Source organism: Gopherus flavomarginatus, chromosome 9 (genome assembly GCF_025201925.1).
Source record: "Gopherus flavomarginatus isolate rGopFla2 chromosome 9, rGopFla2.mat.asm, whole genome shotgun sequence".
Taxonomy (NCBI): Eukaryota; Metazoa; Chordata; order Testudines; family Testudinidae; genus Gopherus; species Gopherus flavomarginatus.
Genome location: NC_066625.1, coordinates 31876504 through 31891135, shown reverse-complemented (window position 1 = coordinate 31891135; position 14632 = coordinate 31876504). Strand labels below are relative to the sequence as shown.

The 14632-nt window shown below is 45.2% G+C and overlaps 2 protein-coding genes across 3 annotated transcripts in view; one reads left to right on the top strand and one right to left on the bottom strand.

The window, feature by feature from the left end:
* GTF3C1 (general transcription factor IIIC subunit 1) overlaps positions 1-14632 on the bottom strand; it is a 73808-nt gene that overhangs the window by 454 nt on the left and 58722 nt on the right. Inside the window, exons 30-36 of the mRNA XM_050968518.1 lie at positions 11171-11343; positions 10383-10667; positions 8925-9178; positions 6808-7094; positions 5639-6317; positions 5369-5408; positions 2980-3172 (exon numbers count right to left, since the gene is read on the bottom strand). Of these exons, the coding sequence (XP_050824475.1) occupies positions 2980-3172; positions 5369-5408; positions 5639-6317; positions 6808-7094; positions 8925-9178; positions 10383-10667; positions 11171-11343 (1911 nt within the window). The remainder of the gene's footprint in view (positions 1-2979; positions 3173-5368; positions 5409-5638; positions 6318-6807; positions 7095-8924; positions 9179-10382; positions 10668-11170; positions 11344-14632) is intronic.
* POLR3K (RNA polymerase III subunit K) overlaps positions 1-14632 on the top strand; it is a 38973-nt gene that overhangs the window by 13208 nt on the left and 11133 nt on the right. Inside the window, exon 4 of one of the 2 annotated variants that reach the window (XR_007776358.1) lies at positions 11865-12227. The exons of the other annotated variant lie outside the window; for it this stretch is intronic. The gene's annotated coding sequence lies outside the window, so the exon portion shown is untranslated. Of the gene's footprint in view, positions 1-11864; positions 12228-14632 lie in introns of those variants that run through there. 2 annotated transcript variants of the gene reach the window in all.

The following is a 14632-nucleotide window of genomic DNA, read 5'->3' as shown; positions in this document are numbered from 1 at the left end:
ATCCTTCATAGATTTTCTCCAGATGCTTCAGAGAATTAAAAAAATAAGTGAACAGCCCTCATCTCCATGAGAAATTGGTACTCCTATAGATTACAGCAATATAACTAAACCAATAATGTGAGCCCATGCTGCTGAGTGCATGCACCAGTTTAAGCTACTCTGCTCCTGAATCATGTGTCCACACAATGCAGCACTATATTGATAAAAGCATGCTGCACTCTGGGTGGGTATCCCAGGGGCTGACTGACACTTCTAGGCTCTGTGCATTCTAGGCAAGCCTGAGGCATACTTGTGGCAATGGCATCAGGATCCTTGAACTTGCAACAAAAGCAAATTGCAAATGCAGATAGTCAAGGGGCTAATTAGCATTTAAACTGAAGGAGAACATTCAGTCAGGCGACCCTGGAGCAGGAGAGCAACCAGACATTTCAGGAGTGGACAATATAGCGTGGATAGCTTTGGGAGGACTAACTACCGTAGATACATAAAATGGTGATGCCTCCCTGTGGCTCTTACACCACTATAGCTCTCACCAAATTAGAGTTAAGTCAATTCCATAGGTGATAGAATCAAAAATGTAGCATTGGAAGGGACCTCGAAAGGTCATCTAGTCCCCTGCAGTGAGGCAGGATTATCTAGACCATCCCCGACAGGTGTTTTTTTTTTTAAAACTTCCAGTGACAGGTTCCAACACCTCCCTAGGTAACCTGTTCCAGTGTTGGACTACCCTGACTGTTAGGAAGTTTTTCCTAATGTCCAACCTAAATTTCCCTTGCTGCCATTTAAGCTCATTACTTCTTGTCCTGTCCTCAGTGATCATGCTCCTCTCTACAACAATGATTTACATGAAGACTTATGTCCCCCCTCAGTCTTCTCTTCTCCAGGCTAAACAAACCCATTTTTTTCAATCTTTCATCACAGGGCATGTTTGCTAGACCTTTGATCATTTTTACTGCTCTCCTCTGGACTTTCTCCAATTTGTCCACATCTCTCCTGAAGTGCAGTGCCCAGAACTAGACACGGTACTCAAATTGAGGCTTTATCAGTGCTGACTAGAGTGGAAGAATTACTTCTGGTTTCTTGCTTACAACACTCCTGCTAATACATCCCAGAATTATGTTCACTTTTGCAACAGTATTACATTGCTGACTCATATTTAGTTTGTGATCTGCTATAACTCTTTCTGCAGTACCCCTTCCTAGGCAGTCGTTTCCTACTTTGTATTTATGCAATTGATTATTCCTTCCTAAGTGGAGTACTTTGCATTTGTCCTTATTGAACTTCATCCTATTACTTCAGACCATTTCTCCAGTTTTTCAACATCGTGTTGAATTCTAATCCTGTCCTCCAAAGCGCTTGCTACCTCTCCAGGTTGGAACTCCAGATCCCCAGCCAGCCAACTGTACACCCACCTTATTATAGGGTTGTCTAGGCCAGTGGTTCTCAAACTTTCTTCTCGGGGGCCACTTGAAAATTGCCGAGGGTCTCGGCAGACCACTTAATGATCTTTCCAAATGTTGTTTGTACCATTAGCTAACGAATGTAAAGTGCTTTGGATAAAAGCGCTATATAAAAAAAACCTCTTAATAATAAAAGTTTTTTTTGTTCTACAAAGAAAAGCACACAACTCATATTTTAATATCACTAGTCATACCTTTCTAATGCAGTGGATGTGCCCTCTCTCCCTCACTGAGGCTGGGAAGGAGCGGAGTCGCTCCCCCACCACAGCAACCACAGAGCTAAGGCTGGGAAGGAGGAGGGTCTCTCCCTCTCTACCCCACCACAGCAGCCACAGAGCTGAGGCTGGGAAGGAGGGCTGTCTCTCCTGGCAGCCACAGCCCTGGAACTGGGGAAAGTCGCCTCTTTCTCTGGCCACTGCAGCCCTGCAAGTCTCAAATTCCTCCCATCCCCCTGCCCCTCCCACCTCCGCCCTATTCCCCCCAAGGCCACCACCTCACTTGACATGTGCATCTTCTCCAGGGTCCAGGCTCCTAATTAGTGGAGCCACATCTGCACGACTCTGCTAATTAGCTGGGCAGCCCTTCATTCTCTCATGTGTGACCGCCCAGGCATGCACCTGAGAGGGAATTATCCGCGGACCACTTGAATGGAGCTCGCGGACCACAGTCTGAGAACTTCCGGTCTAGGCTATATGTCTCTAGTTTTTTTTATGAGACGGTTGTGAGACAGTAGCAAAAGGCGTACCAAAAGCTTTTTTTGATGAGATGTCTGTTGCATCAACCGCTGATTGTAATGCGGTTCTGGCCATCAGCTTACTCTCTTCAGTAAGAGTCTGGAACTGATCTGTCTTGCCGTGACAGCTTTTCTACCGTTTGTGATCTTGGAATAGTTCAGATAGTCATACTTAGCCAATAGGACAGGATAGTTTGCTATTCTGAACAGAAGGCTAGTGGACGTGAAGACCTTCCTTCCCAACAAGTCTACATGTTTAGCGTTCTTGTCAGGGGGAGTGGATTTTGGATGTTGTCTAGATCAGGGTTTCTCAACCTGTGGGTTGGGACCCAAACTGGGTCACCAGAATGCTTCAAAGGATTGCGTGGAACTTCTGTGGCTCCTGTCCCATGACAAAGCAGCAGTTCTGGATACTGGAGGTTCCGACCCAGGCCAGGATTGACATTTCACACCAATAGGCCCATTTTAGAAGGCAATCCTAGTTGTGCAGTTGCTCCCAAGCACCACAATAATTCAAAGAACAGGCATGGACAGGGCACATTTCCTATCAACCCCACCAGGCAGCATGCCCCAGCCCTGACCTAGATGAACCTATTCAAGGGATGAGACGGGAACTCAGTCTCCACAGTCCATTCACAGTTGTTGGCTTCTCCCCTGGGACTCCCTACAAGGGAGTCTGTTACTGTGGTGTGGACAGGTGAGACCCTTTTGTAACACTCCAGTGGGACAGTCACACTAAACAGAGGCTGAAACAGGATAACGTTCAACATCTGATAACAAATGTACCTGTAGTATCTCCAAGACAGAAACAGGCTGAAGAACCCCCACATAATGTTGCAGCAAGGTGTTTTCCATTATGCCGGGCTTTGTCATGATGTGATAGAGCACAGCTTCCATCATGCCCTTACACACTGGTTTATTCAGAGTCCCGTCCACGATTCGCCACGGCCTCCCAATGAAACAGACATTCTCACAGGCCCTGCAGAGGGACAGTAAGTTCCACTTTGTCAGTTTTAAAAATGAAAAATGCAAACTGCTTGCTACATAAGGCATCTCTTCCGTCTCCCTGCACTAGCAAAGCACCCATATGAGAAGCAAAAATAATAGCGCACTCATAAATCATCTTTCTGTGATTCTGTGCAAACACATTGGGCTGCAGATCACTGTCCTTAATCCCTGTAGGGCTCTCCTGAAATAAATGTTCCACCCAGCAACCAGAGTCCCAGGGTCAGAAGTACTGCTTGCTAAGCATACCCCCTTGAGAGTGATCTGGGAGTGAGTTTGTCACAACAAAGCATCCTAGTGATGGCCAGTTTGCTGGTGAGTGACAGTGTTTTTAATCTGGCAGTGGGCGTGGAGACCAGTGCTAGTTTCTATTCATCTTCCATGGTGGCTTGACCCCAGAGCTGAACTGAGTAAATAAATGTGTGCGTGTTGGATGGAAACTTTACCTTAGGACTCCTCCCACCACATTGCAGGAGGTAAGTAATGTGTGTTTTCAGCAGGGGGCTTTAGTTCCATATCATGGTTTCTGCATAGCACCAGTGGGAATGCTTAGGAAATGCATGAGCAGCAGCTCAGTCAGCATGCTCCCTGACTAGTTGGGAAAGGCAGCTAGCCTATTAACATAAACCATCTCAGTGCCAATCAAGCAGAAGTGCCCAGCTAACGTGCTTGTCTGTTTTTGCTGGAAGCACTGGCAAATACTGGGACAAGGCAGTGGGAGAGCTGGTTACTGTCAAGAGTTACTGGGGCAGTGGAAAAAAACAAGTCCCTCATACCTCAAAATACACAGCAACCTCTAAACCAGGCTGCAAAGGGCAAAAAAAGAAGAGATTTGTCCCTTCCCCAGTGCACACACCTTCCCAGTTACCAACAGACCCAACTGCCCTCACCCCCTACCATTTCTCCAATGAAGTTGAGCTGACAATACAAAACTCTATAGCACATTAAAGATTATGGGGGTAGTAACAAATAAATGAATAAAAACCCACCAGGTAGCCTACCTGATTGGATTGCTCGTTCATATAATTTTTAATTCAATACAATCTGCATTTCTGATATATCTGGATCTGCTGCTGAAACCACAGGGCCAGAGTGTGTCATAGGATGCACTTCACATCCATGCCAAAAAATGATGCTAGCTTTTACTCTGCTCACGGGTCCAATTGAAGGAAACAGCTCTTTAATGCCCTACAAGGCTATACAAGAGCCTTCTCTCTGTGTTGTGTGTCAACAGCAGAGATCAGCCGAGGCACTGAGTCCCCTGATTTAACATCTTTGAGGTGACAGCCAGGTTCTTGACTGGAATCTACCACTCTGATATTGTTCTATTCCCTAGACCAGTGGTTCTCAAACTTTTATACTGGTGACCCCTTTCACATACCGAGCCTCTGAGTGCGACCTCCCCCTTATAAATAAAAAACACTTTTTAATATATTTAACACCATTATAAATGCTGGAGGCAAAGCAGGCTGTGGGGTGGAGGCTGACAGCTCACGACCCTCCCATGTAATAAGCCCGCGACCCCCTCAGGGGTCCCAACTCCCAGTTTGAGAACCCCTGTCGTAGACCCTCACTTGGGGAGCAGGGCCTAATGAGCATTAAGTTTATTTGAGTGTGGGGTGGAGAGGATTACTTCTGTTTCTTAGGAACATAAGAATGGCCATACTGGGTCAGACCAAAGGTCCATCAAGCCCAGTATCCTGTCTGCTGGTAGTGGCCAATGCCAGGTACCCCAGAGGGAGTGAACCTATCAGGTAATGATCAAGTGATCTCTCTCCTGCCATCCATCTCCACTGTCTGACAAACAGAGGCTAGGGTGCCTATAAACATTAGGTTCCTTCTAGTGTTTATAATATGTTGGGGACTTTCAGAAGTGCCCATACCCCAGAGACATTTGGAATTGCCATGCTGAGGGGCAAGGAATCTGAAGTAACAAGAGGACAAAGGAGGACAGCAAGTCCCAGTCTCCAGAGTCCTTCCATGCACTCTGGGTTCACCAAGGAATTGGAGACACATGTACACTAGCACCAAGCGCACACTTTCCACATCTGCTTTTGTAGTTATTTTGCTAATATATATTATATTATACGACATTATTTTTCTAAATGATTGCATATATAAGCATGATATGCTTATTATTTAATGGTTCTACAGAATCCTCTTTACTCACCTTTCCCGTACTGCCTGGGGTAGATGTGTCAAAGAATCTTCTGAAGAAAGATCAGAAAACATGTAATGAGCACCAGACCAAAAAAAAAGGACATACATTTTATATTAACTGCCATAAATCACTATTCACTATTAATGAAAAAGCAGTAACAGAGGTGTCTGTTTTCTGCTATAGCATGAAGCTATGAAGTTTGGGACTAGTGAATTTACAGGTATAAGCGTATAGCTTGCGAACTAGTCTATATCCCTTATGAATAAAACTCCCATGCACCTTTAGAGACTTCAGAACTTTCCTGTGGGTGAGATGCATCATCAAGCGACATGTTCAAAGCTGTATCTCTGGCTGTATGTTCAAAGCTAGGTATCTGCCCTTCCTCTTCATTAGCTGCAACATTAACATCTACTGCAGTCTCTTGCTCTTCAGAATTGGCTTTATCCTGCTCGTTATCTTTATCCGTGACAGATTCTGGTCCGTGTACAGGGTGTTGCACATAGTGGCCTGTCTGCTCTCTGAAAAGACCCATTCCTTCATGTGCAACTAACACCCCTTTCACCTGCATGGGCTCAGTTAAACTTGCATCAGGGGCTGGTTCAGTTGCTCCTTCTGAACAGCTCTTTATGTCCTGATGGACTTCAGTGCCATCTTGAAGCCCACCATGTTGAGTCTTGAATCTTTTCCTTGGGGGTCCTTCATCACTGACAACAGGTCTTATGACTTTGCCAGGCTGTCCCTCTTCCCTTGAAGATGCCTCCCGTTTCTTTGGCTCTGACTGCTGAGAGTTCTGCTGCAAATCCAAGTGAGTGACAGAGTCTTTGCCCTGCAGACCAGCACCACCACCTTTATTCTTCAGACACACTGAATACAACAGCCAGGGTTTGGCATATGTCATTGCAACCAATCGTACAGTGTTCCCTCCCACTTCTAACACCTGTTCCATCTTGAGGAGGTCCTGAAAAAGAAACAAGTTTTATCTTTAGGTAGTGCTGTGTTATACCAGTATGTATCAAAATTTCCTGGAATTTCCATTATTGTAACCAGTTGCAAGAGTGCCTTGCCAAACCTTCAGTCCCTTTTCAACTCTCCTGCCCTATAGACTTAAAAAAGGGAACAGCTCCCTTGCTTAATTGCCTTGAAACTACAGCAAAGATTTGAAATATTCCTGTGCACTTTAGAGACTGACCATGGTGCCCTAGGTGAGTGCAGTTACTCATCCAACTTTTTCATCTAGTGCCACCATATTTTCTGGTCTTCAGTGAGACAAACACAGGATGTACGAGGTGAGATGACCATTGGTTGTTGACTGGGAATCTCACTACTAAATTTATCACACAGAGGAAGTAATTCTGCTCACATTTGTTTCAAATGGATTAGATGTCCTTCCTATTCAAAGAGAGTGCTATGGAGTTCACATATATATGGTGATGGAGATGCAAACCAACCTGAATATATTGCTGTAAACTCCTGGTACGTTCGGTGTCAGCTTCTTCATAGCAGTGGAACTGTTTGCCCAGCTCTGCCTTGTCAGTCCCGAAGGAAGAGGATGCCTCAATAACATTACGGATCTCCAGGACAGCAGATACATCTTTGGAGCTATAGCCATAACACTCTGTACACTGGAGGACAAACTGATCTACATCGTAAGTGGCTTCCTCGACTTTTAGCAGCCTGGTAAAAGCATCAGGGAGGCAGGAGATTCCTACAGCCATGTTATCAACCACAGAAGGAACTGCAAAGTAAAACAGAATGATTGTATTAAGAGTTGATGAAGACGAAATCTTCCTGTACTAATGTTACCATACATTGGATGACAGAAGGATCAAAAAATCCTTCCAGGCTCCTCTGACAACAAGTCTTTTCTTAGACTCTTCAATTAAAAATATAGCTGCAAATTCCTTTTTTCTATATGCCCTCCAAACTCGTGTGTGAAATGAGCTGCAGAAAAGGAACCATCAAGTTGGCTTACAAAGGCTTTAACTCCAAGCCAGTATGAAAAATATCAGCGAAGGAGAGACTGGACTATTGCAGTCTCTCTCTCTCTCTAGCTCTGGGTCACCTGAGAAATCCTGTAAATGAACAGATTTAAGAGTGTTCTGCTATGTCTTTGAAGGTGATCAGTAAAATCACAACTGGAGAGTCTAGGGCAAAAAGTCAGACTCTGGAGAAGTGACTCCTTTGGTAGAAATGAGTGACAGAAGCCAATGCACAGTAAAAGCTATTGGCCAAGTCTGATAAAGAACATGGAATGGAAGGTCACACCACCATGAAGACACTAGAAAAACTGGGTATACATAAGGTGTACTTCTCTGTCTGAGTGGTTTTTGCCTTAACGAAAGGCTCTTTATCAGTTAGCTCCAAACTACACACAGTTTTCAAAAGTGACTTTTCTGGTCCAGCATGCTGGGCATGGGGGAAGGACAGATATGACACCATTCTTAATTGATTCTTTGCTCCCACCTACCTTTTTCTGGTGTTTATAGATAGCCCTGTTGGGCACTGTGACTTAACACCTGCTCGCCTTTGATGGCCAAAGTCAGGTGTTCAAAAGGAACGGGAAAGTACTGCAATGAGCTGGCAACCTGACTGACCCATACAGGGATTGTATGGTAACAGGACTTCAGGAATGGAGGCTTTCAGAGTCTTGTTGTGACAGATGTGAATAGCATAGACAGGGACAGCAGCAGGCCTTCCATTACAAACCAAGAAATCCTTCCTGGACACATCTGTCTTGAGCAAAGACCACTACCACTCTTGTAGTTAAGGCACTGGACCCGCACTTTGGCAGAGCTGAGAACTGAATCCAGATCCTGTGACTCCCTGTGCAACTGTGGGAAAAACTGCACTCTCTGCCTCAGAGGTCCCTGTCGGTAAAATGGAGATAAAATTTTCCCTTTCTCCCACTCTTTGTCTTCCCTACTCAGGTTGTCTCCTGTTCTGTGTTTGTGCAGCTCTGAGCTCAATGGGGCCCTGATCTTGGATGCAGCTTTTAGACACAGATATTAAACAATGAGTACAGCTGATGACAAGTCTCAAGAATTAGAGTTCTGAATATTATTAACATTTAGATTGCAGCAGTGTCTAAAGGCCACAGCCAGATCAGGCGCCATTGTGTTAGGTACTATATAAAATACAAAATAAGCGAGTCCCTGCTCCAAAGAGCTTTTCAAGGAGATTGGCTGAGTCTCCTTACAGAAGAGGAAACTTGGCGGTAACACAAAAGAGGTTTTAAAATTAGGAAAGAGACTGATAGGTTCACCAAATATCAGGCATGTTTGACTTAATGACTGCACACAAAGTGGGATACACACAAGTTGCTAAATCACCAAGGAAGCTGATCAAAGCAAGGTGCATTAATAAAACTATATTAGAGTCAGAAGAATGAAATAGCCCAATAAGTAGTATGAGAAAACACGAAGAATCAGATATTTGATAAGCATGAAAGGAGATGATCCTGCTACGAGACGGCATAAAAACACTGCCTCTATTCCCTTGAGTTTGCAAGCACAGAATGACATCCATTCAATTTGTTCTACTTGTTTACACACATACAGAAACTAACCTGAGGTACTGAGCCTCCCTGGCATTGGGGCACATCTCAGCTTGACCTTCACTTGGCAAGAATTGACCACGATATTGTCGTTGGGGTTCAGATTGCGCGTGCTGACTATTCCTGGTGCATTGTACCCTCTCATGAGTAAGTAATTGGTATGAGATGCTTGACGAGCTTTTACCTCTATTCTCCGTTTGTTTCCAGAGCTCTCATCCAAGTCATCATCTTCATCATAGTCATCCTCAAGACCATCTTTTGCCAAACTGCAGGAAATGTACTGTTAATCTTTTGCCACTTTCTTCCAAAACAAGAGACTTTTTTCCAATAACTTATTTCATTTAAACTAAATCAATTAAAAGGATTGATGTTGAACACACAACTTTACAGTAATGCAACATTCCAGCTATGATTTTAACCACAATCAGGAAACTCAGAAATGAGGTTGCTGACCCAGTCAAATGTATGTATTATAATAAGGTCTTTCATTACATAACACCAAGAAAGATCACATTCTGCTCTGCACTCCAGGATGTTAGTCATTTTCAAAATACAGCCCATAGATGACTGCTTTGCTGTAGAGCTGTTCATAGTAGCCTGCTGAATGAATGCTTAGAACCAGAGAGAAAAAAGAAACTGCAAGAAAGCTTGGAAGAGGGACTCCTCTTTCTGTGAACTTTTAATCTGTAAATTCTTTAAAAACAGTCCCAATGCATCAGCTCCAACTATTGAACAGTCAGGCTACATGGTCATTTCATCAGCTACATTATGGAGCTTTGAGGCGCCTCCCCCCACAGAGGGCTAGATCTGTATCTGGTTTCCATTGTGTTCATCACTCCCTAGTTCCTTCACAGTATGCCTTTGTATCCATATTCAGGTATTTGATTATATTCCTGGATTTATGCTGTATATTAATGATTTTATTAGCAACACTTAATGGCAGATCTCTCCTTTCCACTAGCTGCCTGGTCTTCTCATTATTTCTTAGGTGTCCCATCATTTGGAGCCACAGCAAGTGCATAGGGTAAATATCATGCAAGCAGTTTCTTTTCCACAAATCACAACATGAGTCTCCAGCAGAGCTGAAACCCACATAGAAAACATAACAAAACCACCAATACATGGTAATTCTCTGAAACGGTTAGGTTGGTACAATGGTGATGAGCATGTGCAATGGGCACAGCTAGGCTACGCTGCCCTGCTCATCTCTGAAAACTGAAGAAATCTTTGGCAATTCTTTCTTCACCACAGGTATGTACTTTCAGGATAATGTGGAAGTTAACACATGCCAGTGCTCAGATGAAAGACTAACAGGTGCTGTTAAATCTTCAGGATGCTCCCTGAAAACATCCAGCATTGCCACTGGAAAGCATGTGCTGAAACGCAGAGCAGAATATTCCCATGTCTGTTGTCAATTTCATTCAGCAAGTTATACACAGCCCTTATTTGGATCAGAGCATTAGTGTTTACCTTTTGATGACTTCATTCTCCACCATAGTGCTGTCCACCACGATTATTTGGTCTGGGATCCTCACATCCACAGAAATAAGACCCAGAGAGAACAGGGAAAGAATTGCTACACAATGACCCCCGGGGCCATCCATAGGAAAAGCTAGCATGCCTGCTGAATCTTTGGCGTCTTGATCCTTGAATGAAAAGCTATCTGGTTCGTCTGATTTTCCAGTTTCCTTGAGCTTCTCTAGGAACTGGAAGGATTCTGTACAAATTGCACTGGGAAACCGCCATGTGAAGACTCTGGACACAAAAACAATTGAATGAAGATATACAGGGTTTGTATTACTGGGCAGAAATCCCCACAAAACAGCAACCCCCCGCAAAAAAAAAATGCAGCAGTCTATGTTCCAGGCTGTAGCAAAGCATTCCAGTGCAAAGAAAAACCTTCCATTGGCCTAACAGCTCTTATGCTACCCTACTCCTTAATGCAGTTTCCAGCACAAGGGGCGTGGCTGGAAGAAAATAGGCTTAGTTCCCTACAATTCTCTGATGATCCCCCAGCTGCCATTTCAGCTATTCTAACCTAAGCCTGGGGACTAGCTGAAGGCGCACATTTAAACCACCTTTACACCCTCAACGCTGCTGTGTGCTCTTTAGCAATAGCAGAGGATCTGGTCCCTCGCTTCTAGTTTCTATTCCTTGTTAAGTAACAGAGTTATGTATTTTATCCTCTATGCAAAGCATGTTTGGATCCATTACTGTGTTAGCTCTATACAGTACAGCAGACTTCGCTGGACACTTACCTGTAGTAGCTTTGAGATAGTTGATATGACATAGGCACAAAGGGCAAAGCCCGGCTTTTCTTTGGACCCAGGGTATGGTTAATCCGACGGCGATTGACCAAACTTCTCTTCTGACATTCTAAGAAAGCCTTCACAAGAATGTCATCCTTGTACTCACGGTACAGCCGAAAGGTCTGCAACACACACAGTTCAAACGCCAGATTAACAGCAAGGATACTTTAATAAAATCCATATATTGCAGCCCAAATCAGAAACTCTTCAGCTCTGTAGAGCAATGTTACATCCAAATCAGAACAGTGACTCAAGGCAAGTTAGACAGAGGGCAAAGTCATTTCTGTATGTCCAGATGTGTCCTGTTGTGTTTTTTTCCAGAGACCTAGTCACTATCACGAACAACAAATTATTTTATGAGGTACGCTATTTATGGAGAAATTTATACCGAAATATAACAAAAGTTTCACTTGTTTGCTCAAGAGGCAAAACAAATTCCATTCAATTTACATGGCGGTTTGCGTGCATGCAGATCCTGGTAAGAACTAGGAAACCATTTATCTGGAATTAATAGCCTTGGTAATCAAGTCTGTATGAGTTGTTTATAAATTGTCAGTTACATTTTGAGTATGAAACCACAAATCAGAACTTACAGTTGAACGTAAGCTTAAGGACATATATACACGTTTCATTGCATTTACAGGGTTTCCTAGGAACCGAAACCAGTAAATTCCAGTGACGTGAACCAAATTCTATAGAACTTTGTAAACAGAGTGCCTGTTTGATATTTCAAAGGTAAGTATTGAGATCAGCTTCTGTTATGATTGCACATTTAAAATTCTTTTATCTGTTTTTCTCATTAAAAAGTATCACAGCACTTTCAATGCACTTCAAATGTTTGCATAATTATCTATGTAGAAGTATGCCATGACAGACACAATCCCATGTAATATCTTTGGGAACCTCATTTTATTAAACTTATGAATGGTTTACATATGATTGTGTTCTTCTCCATGGAGGAGGGTTACCACAGTTCCTACAGGAACTAAAAACAGTGGGAGGAGATTAAGGTGAATCACTGAGGGCTTGTCTACATCAGAAAGTTGCAGCGCTGGTGAGGGAGTTACAGCGCTGCAACTTAGGAGGTGTACACATCTGCAGGGCACCACCAGCGCTGCAACTCCCTGTTTGCAGCGCTGGCCGTACTCCCGTTTTGTCTCGGGTGTAGAGGATCCAGCGCTGGTGATCCAGCGCTGGTAATAAAGTATAGTCACTTACCAGCGCTTTTCTTGACCTCCGTGGAATAAGCAGGTATCCCAGCATACCTGAGGAAGCCTCTGGTAATCAAGCTGGTCTCCTTCCCCGGCTTGCTCTCGCGTTCCCCGAACCCCGAGCAAGCAGGTCTCCTTCCCTGAGGTTTGCTGGGTGGTTCCGGGAAGGCGAGAGCAAACCGGGGAAGGAGACCAGCTTCGCTGCGGTTTGCTCTCGCGTTCCGCGAACCACCGTGCAAACCGCAGGGAAGGAGACCTGCTTGTTCGGGGAACGCGAGAGCAAACCGCGGCGAAGCTGGTCTCCTTCCCCGGTTTGCTCTCGCGTTCGCCGAACCCCCGAGCAAGCAGGTCTCCTTCCCTGCGGTTTGCAGGGTGGTTCGCGGAACGCGAGAGCAAACCGCGGCGAAGCTGGTCTCCTTCCCCGGCTTGCTCTCACGTTCCCCGAACCCCCGAGCAAGCAGGTCTCCTTCCCGGCGGTTTGCAGGGTGGTTCCGGGAAGGCGAGAGCAAACCGGGGAAGGAGACCAGCTTCGCCGCGGTTTGCTCTCGCGTTCCGCGAACCACCCTGCAAACCGCAGGGAAGGAGACCAGCTTGCTCGGGGAACGCGAGAGCAAACCGCGGCGAAGCTGGTCTCCTTCCCCGGTTTGCTCTCGCGTTCCGCGAACCACCCTGCAAACCGCAGGGAAGGAGACCTGCTTGCTCGGGGTTCGGGGAACGCGAGAGCAAACCGGGGAAGGAGACCAGCTTCGCCGCGGTTTGCTCTCGCGTTCCCCGAACAAGCAGGTCTCCTTCCCTGCGGTTTGCAGGGTGGTTCGCGGAACGCGAGAGCAAACCGCGGCGAAGCTGGTCTCCTTCCCCGGTTTGCTCTCGCCTTCCCCAAAACCCCTTGAAGCCGCCCAACAGCGCTGCAGTGTGGCCACATCTAACACCACTTGCAGCGCTGGTTGCTGTAAGTGTGGCCACTCTGCAGCGCTGGCCCTATACAGCTGTACTAATACAGCTGTAACAACCAGCGCTGCAAAATTTTAGATGTAGACATGGCCTGAGTCTAAACAACTCTAGAGAGGTACTACCCCCTGGGGAGGCTTGCATATACTTCAAGATGGCTTTTAGGCAGTCTGGCTTGCTGGGGATATAACAGTGTAAGACATGGAGCTGTGCAGCCTTAAACCCTCCAATCAGAAGGGACTGGGACAAGGGTCCCTACCCAAAGACAGGTGATGGTAAGAGACTTGGGATCTGATTGGGAACTCCTGGAGTGGATCACAGGGTGAAGGGGGAGAAAGAGAGAGAGAGGGAGGGAGGGAGGAAGGAAGGGGAATACAGGTGTAGTTATGCTGACAATTTCAAAGGTAAATACTGAGATCAGGTCCTGATTCCAAATTTACTGAGATCAGGTCCTGATTCCAAATTTAAAAAAATCTTTTTTTTTCATCATTAAAAGGAGCACAGCATTTTCACTACTCAATTATCTTTATGGAATTATTTATGTAGAAGTACGTATTCTGCAAGTTGAGAGCCATGAACCAGTCTTGAACTTGGAGCGATGGAATGATGGAGGGAAGTGTTACCATTCTGAACCTGAGACAAGTACATATTTGTTCACTCTGCTCAAGTCTAAGATAGAAGAAAGAGGGTTTTCGTCCTTCGAAATGAGGAAATACCGACAGTAGAAGTCGTTACCCCTATACTCTGGAGGAACCTCCTTTACAGCTCCTAGATGAAGCAATGAGACCACACTGCTGATTGTAATAGGTTCTTATGAGAAGCGTCCCTGAAGAAGGATGGGGAAACTATGGGCAATGATCTCTAAAATCCATCTGTTGGCTGTCAGCGCAGGCAACATCCACAGCTGAATGGGATGAGGTGGCTTCCGAAAGTTATGTTCTCTCTAGACTGGGTTTGATGCAGCTCTCAATTATCTTATCAAATCTGCTGACTTGTCAAAGCAGCAGTGTGCATTGCCAGGGAAGAGGAAGGTTGGTGCCTCGTGTTGTATCGTGCATGCCTTTTGGCTCACTATTTCATCTGTCTAGGGCGCTAAGATGGTGTGTGCTGTCTCAGCTGTGGCTGGGCATGGTACGGCTTGCAGTATTAAGGAGAGGTGTAAGTCCCCAGAGAGTACAGGGAGCACTGGAGTCATTCAGTGAGTGAGGAGTGTTGTCCATCCTCTTGATGAACAGCTCTGTGCCCTCAAAGG